The sequence below is a fragment of the Prionailurus bengalensis genome, chromosome B3 (genome assembly GCF_016509475.1).
Source record: "Prionailurus bengalensis isolate Pbe53 chromosome B3, Fcat_Pben_1.1_paternal_pri, whole genome shotgun sequence".
Taxonomy (NCBI): domain Eukaryota; kingdom Metazoa; phylum Chordata; class Mammalia; order Carnivora; family Felidae; genus Prionailurus; species Prionailurus bengalensis.
Genome location: NC_057355.1, coordinates 118,819,297 through 118,842,050, shown reverse-complemented (window position 1 = coordinate 118,842,050; position 22,754 = coordinate 118,819,297). Strand labels below are relative to the sequence as shown.

General features: G+C 48.0%; 1 protein-coding gene across 2 annotated transcripts in view; it reads left to right on the top strand.

Annotated features, from left to right (window-relative positions):
• Positions 1 to 2,288: 2,288 nt before the first annotated feature.
• Positions 2,289 to 22,754, top strand: part of DPF3 (double PHD fingers 3) — a 260,062-nt gene continuing 239,596 nt past the window's right edge. Inside the window, exon 1 of one of the 2 annotated variants that reach the window (XM_043556512.1) lies at positions 2,289 to 2,388. In XM_043556512.1, coding sequence (XP_043412447.1) covers positions 2,357 to 2,388 — 32 coding nt within the window. In that variant the 5' untranslated portion in view covers positions 2,289 to 2,356. The remainder of the gene's footprint in view (positions 2,389 to 22,754) is intronic. The other variant, XR_006293429.1, reaches the window with a different exon arrangement.

The following is a 22,754-nucleotide window of genomic DNA, read 5'->3' as shown; positions in this document are numbered from 1 at the left end:
TTGGACTTCGGCTCAGGTCATGATCTCCCGGTTCATGGGTTCAAGCCCCATGTGGGGCTCTGTGCTGACAGTTCAGAGCCTGGAGCCTGCTTCGGATTCTGTGTCTCCCTCTCTCTTTTTCCCCCTCCCCCGTTCATGCTTTGTCTCTCTTTCTCTCTCTCTCTCTCTCTCTCAAAAATACATCAACATTAAACACAAAATTTAAAAAAATCCTGTCTTTATTTTTTTGCAATTTAATCATTATAAAATGCAACTTAAGTGTTTAAGTTCTGAGTTAAAATTTCTCAAAGTGAAGACAGATCTGACCTGCCATTTTCAGCTGTGCCAGGTAGTTAGGAATTATGCTGGTTTCTGCACCTGGGCCTTAACACAGTAAATGATTATACATGCTGAGAGTCTATATATTTTTTTAATTTGTAATATAAATTTGTTTTCCCTCTCTTATAAAATTGTAAGCCTCATGCACGGCAGGTTCTACATTTCCTGCTTCCTTTATCATATATTAAGTATATGATATTAATATGATAATATATTAATATATTAATAAATATATTAAATATATATATTAAAATACGCTGTTGTCTTCCAATCTGAATTGCTGCGGATTTGATATCTCAAAGAGGATGGTGGGAGTTCTGGCTGATACTTCAAACTCATCATAGTTCTTGGGGCAGGTTGAATACAGTGTTTGCTTTTTAAGGTTGTCAAACCCCATTCCAGGCCAACAACTAGCTTTTGAACGAGTCCCTTGACAAATCAGTAAGAAAGGGATTTTTCAAACTTTAATTTTAGAAAAATGGGTAACTTTTTTCAAATGGCAAGATGCTATGCAAAGGAGTTACAAAGCAATCTATAGGACTTGACTATGCTATTAAGTAGGCAGAAAAAAGGAGTTAAAAATTTCAAGCCTTACAAACATACCCAGTCAGCCCTGTTCTGTTTTTCTGTAACTCTAATAGTGTATGGAATTGAACTCTGAAAGTTCTGGAACTTTATCTATCTATCTATCTATCTATCTATCTATCTATCTATTTATTTATTGCCCCTGAGAAAGGAAGTGAGAGGGCACAGCCCTGAAGAACTGGCAGTTTGGCATCTCCTCTCCCCCTTTTACCCCTCCTCCTCTATTTTAGCTATTTGACCTGATTAAACAACTTTGGGATGTTAGCCAGATTTCTGTATGCTAACGAGGCCCCTATTCATGATTTAGCGGGTTTTCATCCACCGGGAGCTTCCCGGATGCCCAGTGGAAGCCTGGCTTCACAGAAGTCTCCCAATTTTGTCGGGGGTTCGCCAGTGAGAAGTTCACAATGACTTGGGGGCAGACACGACTCTGAACACCTCGGGTCATACCGGATTTTTCATTGGCAAATTTTTTCCACTTTGTATCTAAGGAGTGAAAGGTGACGCCAGAATCGCGTGTGCTACTCCCCGAAAGAGTCTCTGGCAACACCTTCTGTCTAGTTACTCTTTCCTAGTAGCAGGAAGCGTTTCCAAAAGTTTCCTTAAACCTCCTCTATTCCTAAGCCTAAAGGTCAGAGCGCCAGCTCCCACTTGGCTCCCCAGCCGTCCGAAATCTGATCGTTTCAGAAGTTTCTGGTGTTTGTAGATTAAAAGAGGTGGTAGTGGGGAACCGCGCAGAGTGACCACCGCGCATTACGTAACGGAAGCCCTGGCTGTAGGAGGGAGCGAGCCTGACATTGAGACATTCCAGGAGGAGGGGAGTTGCTGTCCTGGAGTCGCCAGGAACGGCGGCAGCAGTTCCAAGAAACCAAGAGAGAAAGGTGGCCGAGATAAAGAAAACACTACGGGAATGAGAATGTTAACAAGCCTTAGGACCCAGAGCATTAGCAGACGGCTGGGCACGTGTAGTAATTTGTTAGACGAAACGGCAGCCTTCCAACTTTTGCAGGGGAACAAGGAGATTTGCCCTTTGGGGGATTAAAAACGTTACAGCAAAGCCAAAAGCTAATGAATGGGGTTCAGTGGTTTGTTGGCAGTACTTAAATATTTCTGTCCAGGAGCGCAAACTCTCTGCAATTCTTTAGAAAGTAGGGACTCAAACCAAACTAGAACACTCTCCGGTGCTTCTCCACTTTCCCAAATCCAAACAGGAGCTGCTCGAGCGGTACTGCCCCTTTAAGACCTGCTTGCTCTCGGGCTCTACAAAAGGGAGTGACCTCTGGGCTTTGACAGCTCCCCTAATAACTACCAACGTGCAGGCCCCGCCCACCTGGCGACCAGCAGCGCCAATTGGCCAGCGGGCCGGTATCCCGTGCTCTGATTGGCTCGCCGCTTCCCCTGAGCGAACCTTTAGAACTCTGAGACAGACAATATTCTGTTACATTGTAGCAAAATGGCGACTGTCATTCACAACCCCCTGAAAGCGTAAGTAAGACTAAAAAATGTACATATTCCGCCTGGTTTCAATATGAAAAAAAAGGCGCCTTCCGCGTGCTGAGCGCTGCCAATGCACTGCGCTTGCAGGCGCCTGCAGCCGCGGCGGGGCTTCTCTTTTCTTTCAGCTCTTACTTCTTCATCTTCTTTTTTTTTTCCCCCAACGCGCAGAAATGTCAAGAGATGCAATTAACAAGAAGAAAATTGTTACATTTGTGTTCTGCTTAATTGGAGGACTGGCCGAGAGGGGTTAGCGGCAGAGGAGCCAGGCGCTCGAGTGCTGTACAGGGGGGTCGTGGGCAGCTCGGGGACAGCACAGTCCCCCGAGTGCCCGGCCTCGCGGGGCGGCGAGCGCGGCGCGGGGGGCGGCCGAGCTGGGGGCGAGCGCCGGGCAGGGGCCGCCTGGGTGCACTTGGCTGAGCCCCGCGGCTCCTGAGTCCGCAGCCCCTGCCCGGCTGCTTGGTCCGCCGGGGCGAGCGGACCGTGGCAGCTCTGGAGTTTGCAGGGCGCTCTACGCCTTCCGATCGCTTGCGGGGAGTTTGTGCAAACCTTCCGGAGTTGGGAGGACCGCAGGGGGAGCAGTGGGTCCCGGGAGCCCTGGGGCCCAGGTGGTTGCCCGGGGCTTTCCTGCTGGGGCAGCCCCCGGAGCGTGACGGCGCTCCGGGCGGTCACCGGTGTGTCTGTGTGTGTTTGTGGGCGAACTGGCTGTAGTAAATTAAGGACTCGGGTTAACTTGGGGTTGATTTGGAGGCAGGGAAGCTGCAGGTCTTATGAATGGTGTTCTCGCCTCCGCTGGGTGAAAAGCCGAGGCGGGTATAGAGGCAGCTTGGGGCTCCCCGCCTGAGCCGGCGGCTTCTGCTCCCGGCCAGAGCGAGGGGCAGGTGCCTCTGGCCGCCGCCGGGAGACTTTGAGCGGACGCCCAGATCCCGGACGCAGGGGGGCGGGCTGGGCGAGGACATGCGGGGACCAGTCCCTGGGTCCGACAGCCAATTCCTGCCTGCCTTCCTTCCCCCTCCTTTTCATCCTGGCTTCCTTCCTTCCTTCCCTCCTTCCTTCCAGTCGGTGGAACTGTTAAGCCGCCAAGTCCGATCGCGATCGCGGAGTCGGGGGAGGCTTCGGAAAACTAGCGTCGCTCTAAAAGGGGTGCTATTGGCGATGATGTTGGCAGAGGAGATCTCCCTCCCGATCGCTGCGCGACGTGGGTCGGGGTCCGCGCCGCTGGGACCCGGACTTCCCAGCTGGGCTGGTAGCCGCGGGCGAAGGGAGTGGGGGGGGGGAAGGCGCGAGTGGGGGGCGTTTCATGCAGAATTCTCCCGGGTGTGTGGCCGATGCCAGTCCAGGTTCTTTCAACTCAGCGCACCGCGTTGGCACCCCAGGCTCCTCCTGGAGTTGAAAAGCAGATTCGCACTGGTGGTGGTGGGGGGCGTAGGGGGGTTCCCTACGCGAAGGAACGCGCGACGAGAATCGGAAGTGTTTGCACCAGCTTATCTCCCCTCACTAACAGGGAAAAAGGTAGTAATGTCCTCCGTATCGGAGTTTTAAATATACATATATATATTAAAGCTGCAGTTAAGAGGGTACTGGAAGCTGATGTTGATCACAGAGCAGCTCCCGGCTTTAGTTCTCGCTCGCAAGCTCGGATACACTGCACTTGAACGCCACGGCGTTTCGCCCAAGAAAGAAAATGTTTTATGGCAGAATAAATGGGCGTAACTTCGCCGCATCCTCGCTCCCGGTGGCTCGCGAAGGCACACCGCTGATGCTGTGAGTTTCTACTGAACCCACAGCTGATTTGCAGTTTCCCCATTTCCCCCCGAAATCACACAGGCGGGCTGATGCCACCTGGTAAACTCAAGTTAGAGGAATCTATTTCACATGTGCGCCAGGTTTATTTCCTGCTGGGAAAGCGGTACCCTCGTTACCCTGGAGCCCGCTCACGCGCGGGCAGGCGCAGTATCTCTACGCTCCAGGGTTTCCCGGCTCGCTCCAGCTTTTTTGTTTGTTTGTTTTTTGAACTGCAGAAGGGTGCCTTTTTGGCAAGGTTGTCTGGGGTGGGGTGGGGTTAGAGGTGGAGGAAGGGACAGAGAAGCGGGCTGGTTAGTGGAATTAGTTCTGAATTATTATACTTGTACTTTGTGTAGAGACAGTTGCAATGAGATGTTTTGTAATTCTGTGTCACCACACACACACACACACACACACACACAGACGCACGCTCGCGCTAGCGTGCACACAACACCCCTGCCTGCTTTTTCTAGGTGGAAGTTGAGTGGTCATTTTTAATTAGCCCCTCCTTTTTGTATCTCGACCCCTTTCCCTGGAGGTAAGGAGGTGTAAACAATACCCCCCATCCCCCGCCCCCAGCCGAGCTTTCTGCACTCCGGACGGTTTTTGAACTCCTATGGCAGGAGCACACACGTTGTTATTGGGAGACCCACACCATCTGTCTTTATTTTTAAAAACAACTTGTTTAATAAAACATCTTTTATATTTCATTTGTTTTTAAAAGTTGCTGATCGGGAAACAATACACACGTAAATAAATTATGCATGGGATAAATTAGAACAAAGCGCAGAAACACATCCAGCTAAAGGGATGGTTGGTGGCGTTGGGAGGAGGGGAGTAGGGAGAATGGTTTGGAGAGCTAGGTTTTTATCCTCTTGTGTCCCTCCTCACAATGAAACGGAGCTGAACGACATTAGCATTTTCTCTGTGTGCGTCCCAGGCTCTCTCTCTTTCCTAAAAAAAAAAAAAAAAAAAAAAAAAAAAAGCCAACAACACCGACGCCTTCTACAGAAACTGGTCACACAAAGGTTTCCTCTAGGATTGGGGAATAAAGTGGTGGTAGGTTAATGTGCTGGGGAGAAACAAGCTTAGGTTTCATGCAACACCTCTGTAGGGCTCTGTCTACCCTGAGTATGGACCGTTCTTCATTATACTGGCTTTTTCCATGTGGGACATTCAATAATTCAATAGCTTGGGTAACTGGATGGCACAATTTGAATCTCATTGCTTTGGGGTCTTCCTTAGGGTCCCTAGCTCCTAGAGCCACATCTCCTCTCTTAGCAGTTTGGCTTTTTTCCTCCCTCTTTGATCTTCCCTCAACTCCCTTTCTTATTCCTCCTCCTTGTACCCTTCACCCCCTTCCTCTCTGAAGCTGACAGCCTGGCTTCTCTCTGTTGGCGCCTTTAACATCTTATTACTGCCCAACAGGGTGTTAGAGGCAGAAACAGGAGCCGCCTGGACTGATCAGATCACAAAGAGGACACGGCAGGTGGCCCCACAACCAAGCGGTCACATCTGGACAAATAGAATTTAAAAGCACTGATAGATTTGTATGATGTGTAAATGGGTAGTACATGTTATTTAATTTAGCAGCTACATTGTCTGAGCCTAGATGTGCGAGTAACCCTCATTTCTTACATGTACAAGCAAGATAAGGGCCATGTGGTCAAGTAAACCCACGCAGGTAACATAACTATGAATTTGATAAAGGTCTGTGTGTAAGTCGGTCACATAATATATCCTGGTTGATTTCTGCATATCTGGGAAACAATGCTTTTCATATAAATTCTAATCTTTCTAATCATATTCTAATCATATTCTAGTTCAGGTAAGCCACCCTCCCCCAAATCTGCTATCAACACTTTAAACAACTTACTCTTTTATTAAGTTATCAAAACCCTGGTTTGTATGCACTTAACTGGGAATGTCTGCCACCTTCTGCCAGACTTGATTATGCACATATGTATCTATTATTATAACTGCCTGCTTAGAAAAGAATAACTGTTATTATTATTTAATTATTCTGTCTAAACCAATAGGGCTTTTCCTCAACTATTTGTTTAAAAAGAATGAGACCAGTAAACTGTTTTTGTCATGCTTATAACTGTGAACATACAGATAGATAATTGTATTGAAACTTTCTTTTGTAAGGAGTTCCCCTTGCTTGGAGGTGTGTGTTTATATTTCTGTTTTTTTATTAAGGACACAATTCTGAGAGAAGTAAATACATACTTACTTAGCCAAGGTCAAACAGCAGGTCATGTGTGTAGACGGACTTCAAATCTTCATCTCTTTATACAGCCTGTGATCTGGATACACTGTATTCTAATCTAAAGTGGTTTCAGTGCCTGTGAAAGTTGTGTAATTGTGGCCACTTATAAGCCAGACCTCACTCTTGCTGTGGCACTCAGTTTAGATATCAGAGAAGAGAGGGTGGGGGGAGTTGCATTCCTGGTTCTAATCTCCTCTTAGCTCTTTCTGTTGGAGTGGGGCAACGTGGGTGGGTAGGTACTAAGTGGGGAATATGGAGGTTGGGACTTTGTGAACTTGTAGCCTTTTATGGACATTATTTTAGCCCCTTATGAAAAAGGACCCTCAGATATTTTAAGCCAACAAATGCCTAAGAACCACCTTCTCCATCTGCTTCTGGTTGCCCATCAAAAAAAAAAAAAAAAAAAAAAAAAAAGCCCTGAATTCCCCAAACTTTATTAGCACATTATTTTTCATCAGGAAGAATGTCTGGTTTTGATGAGATACCCATAAAGGATATTAATTTCTGCAAGAACCCATGTAGAGGCATTGTCACAGGGTAAACCTTTGAAAATTATCTGGCTTGCAGACTACCTTGGGGACATCCAGAGATGGCTGGGAGGTTGGGAGCTGCTTAGATCCTTAGGTGGGCTGGGATTCAGAGGCCACTTAATTGGAGACTTCTCTGCTTCCTCTGTCTTTTTGCAATCATGCAGGTAGCTGGAATTTGGATGCATCTGAGAAAGACCATAATGTCTAAAGCTGTTTCAGAGCCATCTGCTCAGATCAATGCAAAACATAAAATGCTACGGTCAGCATGCTTTGTTTTGCACCAACAACAGAAAGGAAACTGAGGCTGATGTTTCTGTTTTCAAAGAGAGGCCATGCTGATTATAGTGGTGGTGGGGGCTGGGTCATAAAAAGGCACCAGAATCCAGGTCTGTTTATTGTCCCACCCTCAGCAAAGTAACTTTTGTGGTTTTTGAGTGTTCTGAAAGTCAGTAGAAGACAGAAACGTAGCCAAATGTGGCAAGCCCCTGGCCAAGAAATGCCACAACCACTGACATCGTTTTTGTGAAGCCACCGTTTTCCAGCTGGGGCCTTTGTAAGCATGACCCTCGCTTTAGATAATCTTCAAATATGCAGGTATGTAACAAGGAAAGATAAAGCGGCCTGGGGGTGGGGTGGGGTGGGGTGGGCTGGGGTGGCAGGAAGGGAAAGGAGTAGGTGAGTGGATAAAACTGCTGTGTGGTCTGAACTCTGAAAAGATTATTGTTTAACAGTGAGAGAGGCTGATATGATGATCTGTTGCCAGTTCCAAAGTTTTCTTTAGTTGTCTGAGTGACTGGGGAGAGATGAGGTGTTGTGGTGTTTTTGTAATTTGTTTTTCTTATTGGTCCGGTTACTAGTGTTTCACAGTCTGTCAAACCATATGGATGAATGGAGCTAGCATCGTAAAACTGTCACCCAAGGAAGGTTTTTGAAGCCTGTGATTTGCATCAGAGTTTTAAAAGCAGTGGTTAGAAGAAGGTGTTGGGTGGGGGTGGGTGGGAAAAGAGGGGCAGACCGTGTTGGGAATTTCTAGGTCGTGTTTGTGAATAGGAGTAGAGTGGGGGGTGGCGAGGGAAGAGGGAAGCCTGGAGAGGGCTGAGAGGGGCCGTGTTTGGAAGCAGGGAGGGGCGAGGGGATTAGACTCAGAGTGCCTAATAATGGGGTTCAAATAGCCCACAGTGAGTCCTCCCTCCCCGCCCCTGCCTTGGTTGTGAGCCTGAGAAACAATGATGACACATGTCTAATCCCCCGTTTGCACCCTCTTCTCCCCTCTCTGAATCCGGAGACTGGTCATCTCAGGTTGCTGTGAAATGAGCACGTTTCTGTTATTCACTTCGAAAACCTACTGTTCGTATTCATTGCGAGCGGACGGCCCACCAGAAGAGGTTTTGCAGTTGCCTTCCACCTGTTCTCAGTGGGGCCGCGTCTCAAAGTCTGTTCCTTTTCCACGTTCATTTCTCACCACTGGCTGGTCTTTGTAGCTGTGGGGACTTCAGGGCAGTGGAAGAGAAACAGCTCCGAGAGAGGAATCCAGCGCCTGGAGCTCTGCTCTCAGTTTACCACCAACTTGCTACTCAGTCTTGGACACAGAACTTCTCTGAGCTGCAAATCCCTTGTCATTAAGATGAGGGCGATGCACCTTGATTGCCCAAATTCCTTTCAGTTAAAAGCTTGGTGGCTCTCACTATGGTCAGTTAGGACAGGGAGAACAGTTAGGGGCCAGAGTTCCAATTCTTCCTTGTTTTCAAAGTGCGTTTCTAAAGGGGATTTGTTAAGACCGGGAGACTCTCCATTAGTTTCATCTTCTCGGGTCCAGTCCTGCCACATGGAGCTACCCCTTGGGATTCTAACCAGGATGGCACTCCTCTCCCTTCTCAGGGCCTAAAGCTGAGGACCAGGTGATGGGCCATTTAGAAGGTGGGCTTTTCTTCTGATTCTCCCCTCCTTAGCACCCTGACCAGAGGATGGAGAAAGGGGAGAGAAGGGGGAAGACTAGTTGGCTTATTTTGCTGTTCATTAAGTACTCAGATCAAGTTTTTGGTGGTGGAAAAGACTGGAATTGCTGAGAACATCAATCTTTTTTCTCCTTTCTTTTCTTTAAATGTGTGGAGGGAGAGGGGGAAACCAAACAAAAGATTTTTCTCCTCTGGATTTCATTTATCCACAATCTCTCTGGACCTGTCCTCTCCTCCCCTATGACACCCATCCCAATTAACATGGAAATAAAGTGCTTACTTCATTTCCATTTGGGCAGCTGCAGATACCAGTCGGATTAGAGAGTTGAAGAAGTGGACCTGTACTGATGTCTCACTGAGCTTCCTCTAGCGTACCCCGTGTCACTGCTGAGGGAATGGAGGTGATTAGCAGATATACACAGGCCTGCTGTACCCAAGTGGGTATTAGCAGCGTCTAAATTAGAATTCACTGCCTCTCCTTCAGTGACATGCCTCCAGAATATCCCAGATTCCTCTGAGGGTGTTATTATCAGGCTTTCCTTTGATTGGAAACTCCCTTGGCAATTATTTTCTCCAAGCCTAAATGAGGAAGAGGGGGTTGCAAAACCCATCAGAGAATTCATAGAAGCCAAAATTGCGATTCTTAGGCAAAATGAAAGAAAAACCAAAATGGTCACCCTGACCTCCAGCAGACAGAGGCAGCCCCTTAATTTTTTTCTAATTGTGGTCAAATATACATAACATGTATATTTAACATTCGTAACTCGTAAATGTGCCATTCTAGCCATTTTAAAGTGTGCAATTCAGTGGCATTAAGTAAATTCATAATGTTGTGCAACCATTGATACTAACCATCTCCAGAATTTTTCATCATCCCAAGCAGAAGCTGTGTACCTATTAAACAATAACTCCCATCTCCTCCCCCTCCCCCCCCCCCCCCCCCCGCCCCAGTCCCTGGTAACAACGATTCTGCTTTCTGTCTCTATGAATTTCCCTATTCTGAGCACCTCATGTAAGTGGAATCATACAATATTTGTCCTTTTGTGACTGGTTTATTTCACTTAACATAATGTCCTCAGGGTTCATCTATGTTGTAGCCTGTGCCAGAATTTCCTTCCTTTTAATGGCTGAATAATATTCCATTGTAGGTACATACCACATTTTGTTTATCTACTCATCCAGTGAGGGACCCTCAGGCTATGTGCATCTTTAAGCCATCATGAGTAATGCTGATATGAAGGTGGGTGTATAGGTAGCTGTCTGAATCCCTGCTTTCAATTCTCTTGGGGATACGCCTAGGCCCCTTCATTTTTACTCTTTAAAATTCAGGGACTACATTTCTAAATGGTAAACCCCCGCCTTATAAACTTAGGGAAAAATGCTAATAGTATCGTGAAGTTCAACCTCCTTATCCTCGCCCCCCCTGTAGGAATAGCATTATTTTTTGGGGGGGGGTGCTTAAATCCTCTGAGAACCCAAAGACTCACTTCTTTCATCCCCAGCCACAAGGATCACCGTCCCCTTGTCTCCACCCCCCCTTGGGGGCACGTGGGGCGTCAGGCAGGGTTTGGGTTTGTGGGGGCAAAGAGCTGTAGTTCCCTGGTGAGTCTTGGACTGAACGTTTGGTTTGTTTCCTGGGCAGGATGGAGGTTTCATCCTGGCAACAGGGGGCCAAGGGGGATGGGACAGCTTAAAAGGCAAAAGTTAGTAAATCAGACCTATCATTTCCTTCAGTGAGAAAACCCTGTGGCTCCTTTCTCCTCCTTTCCCCTGCGCCCAGCTCTGCTTAGCCCCCAAGGTGCCTGAATGAAATAATGGATGTGAAAACATTTCCAAAGGCGTAAAGTGCAAATGGGAGGTGTTACTGGGAGAACACAGTTTCCATTAGCTGACTGAGGCCTTCTCAGAGTCAACAATACCTCACATATTGAACATTATTTTAATATATTAAAGCTAAAATAAATGAAATGAGTATGGCATTACACATCAAGCCTAATCATTGCTTCTCAGGAAATGCAAAGCCTCACTCATCCAGCTGTGTGTAAATAGCCCTAGGATCTCATTGGGATTTTTCCCATTGTCTGGGTTTGAAATAGGTGAGAATATGAGCTCAGGGGAAGCCCTCATTTCATTTCCCCGTTGTCAGCCCTGAACTGAGTCCACCTGCAAAATCAGAGGAAACAGAAGCTCAGAGGACAGAGGAGAGTGCTTTCCTGGAACTTTGGCATTGGTCATCTTGCCGTCTCTGATGCCCCCTTCTATTAAGACGACTCTGGGAAGAGAGGAGCAGTGGTGGAGGGGCTGGAGCTTCTATCTGCTGGTCATCGAGGAGGTTGTGCTGTTGACACAGGAGATCAGTTGCCCGAATTGATTCTGTAGACTATGGAGCGCATCGTGGCGGGGCTCAAAACTCAAGAGACTTCCATCTTGATTGCCAGCCTTCAGATACAAGCTTGCTGCAACCCTACAACATTCCTTTACTTTATAAAAGCAAATTAAGTGAAAAACGTCATCTGGACTTCCATTATCCTCAAATAACAACTCTTTACTTGTCTTTGTTTGCTGCCAGTTGAGCTCAGTGAGAACTGTCTCACCCTCTTTGGGGCTTTCTTCATCCTGTGCTGGCCAGCACTGATTGCCAGGCTGTCCCTCAGAACTAACTAAGCAGCAGATAGCCCCCCTCCCTGCATCTAGGAGCCTTCACTCCAAGGAAGGCCTCCAGTCTGTTTCTCCTTCCAGGCTGTGGTTCTTTGGCAGGACAAAGTAAGTGCCTGTGAGCCAGGAGGCTGACTGCTCCCCTAGGCTTCTCCTAGGGAAACCACTGTCCATTGGGGGGGTGGGGCGGGGAGGCAATGTGGTGCTGGGATGGGGGAGGGCAGGGTGGATGGGGTAGTGGGAGTGGAGAGAATATATTCTCTCCTGCTAATTATTTTCCCTGAGGACTTAGCCAATGCAGAACCATCTATTATCGTGGGAGCGCTCTATGGTGGTTCTGCCTGTGATGAATGCTAAGTGGAAACAAGCAAGAAAAATTAACAGGCGGCTGCTTCTGTCCACCTAATTAAAATGCATATCCAAATGCATAATTCCTTATGTTTCCCCATGCACACACTCCCCTTCCAATCCCAATTCTATGGAGGAGAAAAAACACTTTTCCCCAATCATTTCTCTTGATTATATTTCCATCAAGGAAGAGCTGGAGGGTTCCCTTAGAATAGAGAAGGGCAGTTCTTGTAACACTTTGAAAATTGCTGGTTTTTTACTTAGATTGAGCCCAAAAATTCTGAGCTGTTTTTGGTTTTAAATGAAGAACAAAAACTTTATCGGGCTGCAGAAAAAAGGGGGAAGGAAGGAAGTAGAGAAAGAAAGGCGGGGGGGGAAGAAAGCAAGCAAGAAAAAAGAAAGTTCTCACCATTTTTGTTGACATTTTAGTTTTGTGCTAAGAGTCTTTTTTTCTCCTCCTCCTCCTCCTCCTCCTCCTCCTCCTCCTCCTCCTTTTCTTCTTCTTTTATGGTACTAAAAGTCAGCAAGGTCTTTTCTATCTCTCCTCTCTCTATTCCTTTCTCTGACTTTGCACCACCTCCCTCAGCCCCCCTAAACAAACATCACCCAGGGTTTTTGTAGAGAGATTTGAGAAGACGCATCTACCTGTGCAGATCAGGTAGAGAACAAAAAGCCAAAGCCTCTGCATTTGGGGCAAGATCAGAGATGCTGACATCACAGTTCCAAGGAGGTTTTGAATCAAACAAGCAATACCTCTTCATCCCTATCTTCCTCCCTCTTGGTTCACTGATCGTTTTCTCCCCATCGAAGAACAAGTTTATTCAGTGGCCATAAAATATTTAATAGACAGGAAACTTAAGTTGCTGTGTTCAATTTGACGTCACTGCTGTTTCTGCAGCAGTCCCCCTCCCGGGTAGCCCCCCACCCCCCAAGCCCCTTGACTGCCCTCCACAGCAGCCCCAGCTGTTGATTTATCAGGGCCGGCTGGCTCAGCAGTGCATGGAGATTGCTTTTAATTAACTCTCTTCATTTTTCCCAATCTTCAGGGAGCAGCAGCCCTTTAATGATTTTAATATTTTATCTGGATTTATATCCGCTTTATTTGTTGTTGTTTGACTTCCGCATTTGTTCTTCCCGAATCTCTTCCAGACTGATGGATTTATTTGCCCCTTCCCACAGCCCCCAAGACCTTTCTGGAGGAGAGACGACGGCGGGTTCTGAAGAAGGCCCCGTCTTCCCGAGCTTTCTACACCTGCGCGGGGGAGAGGTGCGGGCGTTGTTGGCCTGTGTGATGGTTTGGGTGAGAACCTTTGTCTTAGGAATCCCAGGCTCACCTGAATCCGCTGCAGGAATTTCTGAGCTTCCCAATAAAAAGAAAACAAATCCGAATTTGAGAAAGTAAGATCTCCTTGGCTCTCTCGTGCTTGCTATCTCTGTAAGGGAGGGAGCCGCCTTGGAGAGTTGGGTAAAAACTGCTTCCTGGGGTCCCCAGTTAGCTGTAGTCGGAGGCCTGGTGATGACTTTAGGGCAGTGCTGGATATAGGTGCGAGTCAGATCTTGTGCCATTTTCTGTGTCTGTAGATATGGCCGGGAAGAGGAAGAGTAGGTCTGGTCTGAAAGAGGACGTTCAGGGGCGCCAATTGCCTTCTCTACTCAGGCCGCCTTCTCCCTCACCCCTCAGTTCCGTGTTCTTGTGCCCACTTCCCAATGTGGGAAAACACACCGCCCGTTTGCGCACCTTCCCCGCTCTGCCTTCCAGCCTCCTTTTGGCTGCAAGGTCTACACCTTCCCCCAGCAGTCCCGGAGAGACCGGGCGGACAGACTTGCATGGGGGCTCTTTTTCAGAACCAGCTTGTCCGCAAAAATGCCTTTTTGGCATCTCGGTTTGGCGATGTGTCTTCAGGGTCACCTGTTGCTAGGCAACTACCAACTAAAGTTTGAGCCTGATCTGGGGATTGCAGTAAATTGCCCTAGGTGACTTGTATTCTCATTTAGGGACCTGGCTTTGTAATCCTGGCTTCAGGAATAGGAGGTTGAGAAGACATATTTCCACATGTCTTTACGGAAAGAGGCATTGGCTTTTAAAATCTAGCCAGTGCCTGGCACACAGTCAGTACACAGATATTTGTTTTGGTGATGAAAATTGTGATTTCTTCCTATCTCCTTGCCCTCATCCTTTTAGCTCTGCTCGTTCTGAAAACCATGACGTCAGATTACTAAACTATATGTGGGATGCAGACACAGCAAACAATGGCTTCTACACCACGGTGTGGTGTTCAGGCTTCTCAATGTGCTTCTTCACCTTTCCTTGGTGACTAAAGACCCTTCTGAATCCTATGAAAGTTGTGGATTGTCTTCCCAGAAAAAAACGCACGTAGGTGTGAACATCTGCAAGTCGGGTCCACAGATTTTGAGGAGCCCGTCAGTGGATGCCCCAGACGCCCATGGGCTCCAGGTTAGGGACCTCAGAATGTGGAGTGAGGGTGAACTTGTGAGTTCTGATGTGGGTTCTGTATCCCACTCAGAGAGATGGTGCCCCTCAGACTCCCCTACAGTCTCACCGAACTGCTGTGGCTCCTCCAGCCCCACCTTGCCCCATGTGCACTCCATGAACACCTGCCTGCTGAACCCCTGGGTACTTCGGAGGCCCCCCCTCTCTCCAGTGAAGTCCTTGCGGACCCTCAGGTAGAATTGACCACACCTGCCTCAGCCCCATCGTCCCAAGCACACTCTTCTTTCATGGCCGTGGAAATTCTTGACTCTCGTTAGTTGGAATAAGGCCCTGGAAGGCTGGGATGGTGGTTGCTTGTACCTTTCTCATCCCAGGATCTAGCAGAGCAGGCATTTAATAAATATGTGTGGAATAACGAAGTAAATGAAACCTGCAAGCAGACAGTGCTCTTCCTCCCTAATTCGCTTCCGGCCCTTCAGAGTTGACGTGTTTCTCATTCTCTCCCTTGACTGCAGGCATTTGGAAAAGGCAGCAGAATTCCTTTCCCCAAATTCTTCAGTTTCAGGAGTTGGGAAACAGGCACAAGCTTGGCCTCGCTTGAGTGTGGAATGTACGGCCATGACAAATGTCAGTGTCATTTATTCTAGCCTCTTGTTTCTTTACCACTTCATTTTTGTGGCTCTAAGACCCTCTTTGGTCTTGGGAAGTAAAGACAAGTCTTTTTACTTTGCTCTCTCTCCTTCAGGGACTAAGTAACCCAGGGCTGGTGAATAGCCACTGATAACTCAGCCACATTTTTCTTGGGTGTCTACTATGTGTTCAGCGATGTATGGGATTTCCTTTAGCCTTTTTTATACCTGAGGACTTTTCGTGAGTTTTTAAGATAGAGAGCAGAAGGCGAGAGTGCTATAATGATTTAACCCAACACCGGGACATGTCCTATTGAGTTCTGGAGATAGCTATGGCTCAGTCACTGTTTTCAGATATATATCCTTTGAGACAATGCCTTTTGTGTACGTTCATAGTACCAACCACGACATAGATATGACTTTCCCTATGACTCATTGTCCCAACTGTGTTCAATGCAGATAGATTCGCTTGACAGTGAGACCAAAAAAAATGATGTCCTGGGGATCATGCGGGGGCCTTCATTTTTCATACTGAGAGAGAGAAAAATATCACTGTAACTTTTATATACCCTCTTACTGCTTCAAATCATTATACCCTCCACGCTTCAAATCATTCATTGTTGGGGCCATTTGGAAGAAAGTACCACCCGGGAGAGGGCTGGTTCTGGGTCAGGAGTAAGGTGAAGACCAGAGGTGGTGATGGGCTACTCGAGTCACGTTTTAATTCCCATTCTGATCCATTAGACATCCCTCAATGCAGAGAGCAGGAGAAAATGCTGATGGTGCACAAAATATAGGTTGCAGGAGCAGAGTTGTACAAAAGTGTTTGTCAACTCGGAAAGGTCATACTGCACTAGCACTTACTCTCAAAGTAACTGTCCCTCGGTCCCTGTGTGCGGCCCCACAGTACAGAGGGCACACCCGGGGCCGTCAGGTTGCGGGTGCTCATTTCCTTTCTGGGCAGCCATCCCAGTATAACAGATACTTATACATATTCTGTCCTCATTTTATCTAATTACACACATCTCTGGGGGATGGGGAACAGGTTTGGATCATTCAGTTTTAGGTCAGTTATGCACAGGGTAGCTGAGATGAACACTAATCTATAGAGTTCTGTGAAATCGGGAAAGTTCCCATAGTTCCCTGGTCCAAAGCACACCAGGGGGCATTGTTTGCCATCTCAGGGCCCTAGATCCCAGTCAGCATCAGAGGAGGGATGGAGCCTGGCTGGGTCGTGGGGCTGAACCTTCCGAGACCCAGCTAGCTCTTGTTACCCTTTGAGCAGTAGGGATTCTTGCTCTATTATTTGGTGACCTGCCAAACGGAGGGGACCCAACAGTGTGGGTCCTTCTTCTGGCAATCATTTGCCACCCGGTACCCAATATCTGCCTGGAATGGGTTCAGTTTCCTGAGAAATACAGAACAAAAGGTGCTCTGACTGATGCAACAATCTTTATTATTGCCCAGTGTTGCCTGGAGTTTCTGTCTCCTTTTCAACCCAGATGAACTGGTCTGGACAATATAAAAGCCCTGAAATGTCCCCACCTTTCTCCAAGACCCAGATCGGGCAGACTCGGGCCACTTCCTGGCATCTCTCCTCCAGGCTGTATTGTAGCTTTTGAAATCCCCAGGAAAGAAAAGCCCACTGGTTACCCTTTTATTTTCCTTTGGCTTTCTACTTCTTATTTCATTTCTTGACTCAGACCTCAGCCTCCCCAGCGTTCTCTGAGCCCCAAAGAGAGGAATAATCCACGCAACGCCTAATATCAAGGCTTGCATCTCCAGCCCAGGCTTCCTTCTGACCTCTTGTCTCCCTCGTCCTTGCCCTGTTGACATCTTTTCCCTCGCCTTCTGCATTGCACCTTGATCAAAAAGCACTGAAGGGGCATAAAAAGAAGGGAAGAGTTTTTGCTCTGTCACCAGGAGGGCACACTCAGTCTCGTGAATGTGGGAGCGGGCAGGGGGAAGGAGGAAAAGGTCAAAGCTTGCACACAGCAAACCGGGTGAGAAGAAACACGGGGTGTGAGGTTACTCTGCACTAAATGAGCGGTCCAGCCCCTGAGGGGTCTGTGAAATCAGAAAAGAGAAAGAGCGTCCTGTGGTTGGGGTGTCAGAGAAGGTTTCAGGGAGGAGGTGGCTTTGAGCTGAGTATGGAAGGACAGTGGATCTGGTCAGGCTCAGAGGAGCAGTGGAGGGTGAGGTGGAGAAAGACAGGCACGAAAGGAAAGTGAACGGAGATCCGGGAAGTGTTTGAGTAATTCCTTAGAGAATCCCCTTCCTCTCTCCGGGAAGAAAGGCCAGGTGGGCAGGCATGTGTGGAAGGGAGCAAGTGGGTCTGTTTGGCTGGTTGGGAGTGGGAAGGTGGTCCCTGAACTCGCCCGGGGCCACGTTGTTCTGAGTGGAGTCCCATTTTGGCAGCCACATCTTGGGAAGTACTTGGAAACTTTGGAGGCCAACGGGGCCTCCAGGGGGAGGCTGGGTTGTCCTCCTGAGTCCCTCAGCAGGAAGCATCGCCCACCTCCAGGGGCCCCCTGGCTAAAGTTGAACTGAATCCTCCTTCTTGGTTTCCTTGGTAATACGATCTGGGTCCTTTTCAGGGTACTTCCCCGAGGGGTGGGGTGCAGAGGGCACACTGGGGGGCCTTCACTGGTGTGAGCCCCCTATTTTGTCAGGCATAGGACTGCCCTGGCCCACTCGTGGGCAGATTTGTTTAGTAGGGCAGGATTGTAGGGGGAAGCCTGTCCAAGTGGTAGATCTGAAACTCTCTCCCCCTTTGCATCCTTCAATCACCATGCCCTTTCTTTCAAAACAACAATGATAACCCATAAATGGCATAAATACAATATACAAATCCAGTCGAGGGAGGAAAACATAAATGCTGACCCTCGTAGCGCAGTCAAAGCCCCGTGCCTCGAGGATTAGTTTCGTGGTTCAAATCGGGGGAGGGAGACTGCAGGTCTCTAAGACAGTGTTTCCTTCTGGGAGGACTGAGGGAGTTTGTTCTGCAGATGGTGCTTCCCCATGGCCACCCAGGCACACGGGCACCCCTGTTACCCATTCAAGTGCCCACCTACATGTTGCCTACTCCCCCCTGCAGGAAGGCCTGGGGCCCAGGGAGCTAGCTTTCAGGGGGAGGCGGGGCGTCAAGCCCAGTCGTCGAGGTTCCTTAGAGCCTTGGGCTCTGACAGCTCACACATTCTGTCCCAGGGAGAAGCAGTGTGGCAAGCAGGGGCTATGTGGCCTATACGTTGAATGCAGGCTCTGGAGCTAGAGAGTCGGGGTTCAAATCCAAGGCCCGCAGGCAGGATTCCTAACCCCTCTGTGCCTCGGTTTCCTCATCTGTGAAGTAGGAATGATAGTTTCTGTCTTCAGAGCGTTGTTGGAAGAATTGAATAGGTTAATATATGTCAAGCGCTTAGGAGAGTTGGCACGGGGCGCCTGGGTGGCTCAGTCAGTTAAGTGTCCAACTTCGGCTCAGGTCATGATCTCATGGTCTGTGGGTTCGAGCCCCATGTCGGGCTCTGTGCTGACAGCTTGGAGCCTGGAGCCTGCTTCAGATTCTGTCTCACTCTCTCTCTGCCCCTCTCCTGCTCACACTCTATTTCTCTCTCTCTCAAAAGTAAATAAATAAACATTAAAAAAAAAAGAAGGAGAAGAGTTGGCACACATTTACCTTCTAACTGGATGTTCACAGGGACCCTGTTTTTCTTTAAAAATTTTTTTAAAAAACGTTTATTTATTTTTGAGAGAGAGAGAGACAGAGCGTGATCAGAGAGAGGGAGACAGAGAATCCGAAGCAGGCTCCAGGCTCTGAGCTGTCAGCACAGAGCCCGACACAGGGCTCAAACCCATGAGCTGTGAGATCGTGACCTGAGCCAAAGTCAGACGCTTAACCGATTCAGCCACCCAGGCGTCCCTGCAGGGACCCTGTTTTCCTATCCATAAAATGGAAAGATGTACTAGCTGATTTTTTCTCCCCACATTGACATCTTAAGGAAAATGAGATAATAAGTAAGAGAGCCTCTGATTTCCTTAGAACAAAGAAGTTCTAGAACTCTATGGCATTATGATTATTATTTTTTACTATTAGAAGAAATGTGCTAGGAGACTTGGAGACAGGTTTATCTATAGGATGTCTTGCCCAGGAGTTCGGATTATTGCATGCTACTTACTCGGTGCTGCTATTGGGTCCTTCTGAGAAAGAAAAAGAATGTCCCAGATGCTGCAGAACAACACACAGGGGTGAACTGACTCTGACGTGACTGGTGACTGAACTCCTGGTTTCCAGGCTCTGCTGCCTCCTCCAAGGGGGAGGAAGGTGCTTCCTTCCTGGGTGAGCTCCGCCCCTTCCACAGCTGGAAGAGGGCTTGAAAGTCCTTCGGACCAAAGTGGGTGGCGTTGAGAGTTGGTCTGTGCACTCTTGCCGGGGTGGGCGCCTTTCACTTCTGTGGCCCTTCCGTCCCGGTGGGTGCGTGTATGCATGTTCCTAGCACACGCTTTTGGTAGGCAGCACTCTGTACTTGACAAGCTGGCATTCCACACTCCAGATCTTCCAAACACCAGACCCCTATGTTATTTTTAACTGTCCAAAGTTTTTTCCACGTGGTGTAATTGATGGGACTCAGTGGCCTAGTGAGAACCTAAACTTCAGCTCATTTTGCAGCCCTTGAATGGGCTGGGTCTGATGACCCAGCAGAAAACCACCCTGTTTTCTGAATTGACTGTTCTAAATCTTCCCGCCTGCCCTACCTCCCCCCACCCCTTCGTCTCTGGGGAAAAGAAGCGTGCACAAAGATAACCTGAGCTCGCCTGTTTCTGTGGCTCCAGATAGGAGGGAGGAAGATCGTTTCTGTCTGTGACCTTCTCCTCCCTGCTCTGAGTCCTGCTACTGAGGGACAAAGATACATTTCCAGGGAGATGACAGGAAGGGCACTGAGAAGGTTGGTCCTCAGTCATTTCTGGCCTCTTTTCCAGCCCCCACGTTCCCTGAGGGGTAAGTCACATTCTCATCATCCTCTGGGGACAGTCCTAGACAGATGCGTTTTTTTTTTTTTTTTTTAAGAGAGCCTGAGATCTTGTGTCTGGTGACCGCTGTTCTTGTGATAATGGAGAAGATTCTCAGTCACCCACGTCCAGGAGAAAGTGCACCATTTCACTCTGGCCTGTCATTTACGTCACAAAGTCTCCAGCTTGTGTCTTTTTTTTTTTTTTAATGTTTATTTATTTATTTTGAGAGAGAGGGAGAGAGAATCCCAGTCAGGCTCTGTGCTGTCTTGTGCAGAGCCAGATGGAAGGATTGATCTCACAAACCGTTAAGATCATGACCTGAACTGAAATCAAGTTGGTTGCCTAACTGACTGAGCCACCCAGGCACCCCTCCAGCTTATGCCTTGTTTCTCTGTGTTATTCACAAGTCTCTCCAGACCACAGTGCACTTGGCATTTTTCTTACAGTAGTAGAACAAGTATAATGTACCACTTATTATGGCACTGGATATACAATGACATGCATATCTGATATGGACCCTATCTTTACAAAGCTTATAGTCCAGTTGGGGAGATGGGCACTAATCATATACATATATAAATAAAATTTGGATCTATGTTTTGTTGTAAAGCCGGGAGAACGGAGGAGAGTATGGAAGGGAACACTGTTCTGGTCTAGTGTATTGAGGGAAAGTTTCCTTGAAGAGGCAACATTTTATCCCAGGCAGAGAAATGGCACACGCAAAGGTCCTGTGGCACATTAGAAGGAGCAGGGAAGGCTGTTGTGCCTGGAGAGCCAGAGAAGGAGAGAAAATAGAGCTCATGGTATGGTAAGAATTCAGGAGGGGCCAGAACACAAAGGACTCGATGGGAATTTTAGAGATGTGTATTTTTCCCTATGAGCAGTGAGCAGTTACAGAAGTTTTAAGTTGGGAAGTGGCTTGATCCAGTTCACGTTCTAAAAATTTCCCCCTGGAAATACAGGGAGGTTTAGCATGATGCCCTGGGAAGGACGGGACAGGTGAGTTCTGAGGAGACTTTTCTGGGCAAAATTTAGAAAATAAAAATAAGATATGAGCATGTACATGAAGGACAGGGCATGAGCCAGAAAAGGCTGGGACAATGGAGTTTCCCCTTTAACTGCTTTCCTCCTTCGTATCATTCCCAGTCCCATTTGGTAGTTTAAAGACACTGACACCCCATCCCCTACCCTGGACGTTTTTGATTCTCTGGAGAGATTGATTTTCTTCCCAAGTAGCATCTGCAGCACTTTGGTCCCCTCTGCTGTCCCTGCTGCTTCTTCCAGACTGTTCCTTTGGGCCTCTCAAGGTGTGGACTATCTACACGAGGCACACCTGTGTGACTGATGAGGCGGCAGACTTCTGGGCCTCCTCTTAGACCCACCAAACCAGAATCTCGGTGGTAAGGCTGTGCACTCTCTTATGCCTCCTAAAGCTTGAGAACCACTGTTCTTGTAGCCCTGCACCTGCAACAACAAACGTAATGATGCTTTAACTGTGTGTGTGTGTGGGGTTACATGTGGACCAAGTGCTTTGGAGGCACAGATGGTCTTCTTTAGGCCTGGCAACAATGCACTCCAGCAGACAAGGATCTGGTAGCCGTCCTTTCCTAGCTGATGCGGTTACAAAGTGACGGAGCTGGTGCCTGCAGGAGGCTCAGCGCTGCACGGCTGCCCCCAAACATCGCACAGTGCCTTTGTTTCTTCACGCCTCTGTTTTGTTTTGTTGTATTTGTTTTTTGAGAGACAGAGAGAGTGGGTGCAAGTGAGCAAGGGGCAGAGAGAGAGAGAGAGAGAGAGAGAGAGAGAGAGAGAGAGAGAGAGAGAATCCCTGGAGGGAAAGAGAGAGATGGGGGAGAGAGAGAGGGAGAGAGAGAGAAAAGGGGGCTAACCCGAAGTGGGGCTTGTGCACACCCAGAGCAGGGCTTGAACTCACAGACCATGAGATCATGACCTGGGCCGAAGTCAGATGCTTAGCGACTGAGCCACCCAGGCCCTCATGCCTCTGTTTACAAGGTGAGGTGAATCCTTGTAATTTCCAGATGTAGTTCCTTTAAAAAAAAAAGATTCAGTACCTTTTTGGGGGGAGGAGGTGGTTCATGAGATCCATCTAGAAAGTGAGTATCTAGTTAGTACATGAAAGGGTGGAATTAGGTGGGTTTAAATTATTTTAGCTTTTTAGTATGGAAGATAGCAAACCTACATGAAAGTAAACAGAATAGTATAAAGAACATAAATCCGTCACCCAAGTTCAACAGTCGTAACGGGGACAGGGAGTGGGCATCTTTTCAATGGTTCAGTCAGGCTTTGCCCTGTGACGTTCTCATTTTTATGTCCATTGAATGAAATGCCTGGTGGAGCCTGGGTGGCTCAGTCAGTTGAGTGTTGACTTTGGCTCAGGTCATGATCTCACAGTTCATGAGTTCGAGGCCCGCATCGGGTTCTGTGCTGACAGCTCAGAGCCTGGAGCCTGCTTCAGAGTCTGTGTTTCCCCCCTCTCTCTCTGCCCCTCTCCTGCTCTGCTCTCTCCCTCCCTCTCTCTCTCTCTCTCTCTCAAAAAATAAACATTGAATGAAATGCCTGATAAGAGAATGGGCAGAAGGATCAGACAAGATTGTAAAGTACCCCTACCAGCTAATGACCAGAGAGGGAGAAAGCTCTTTTGACTCAATTTGTCCCTTAACAGTACAGCTCATAGGCAAGGCTAGAGCTTGGAACTGCAGACCT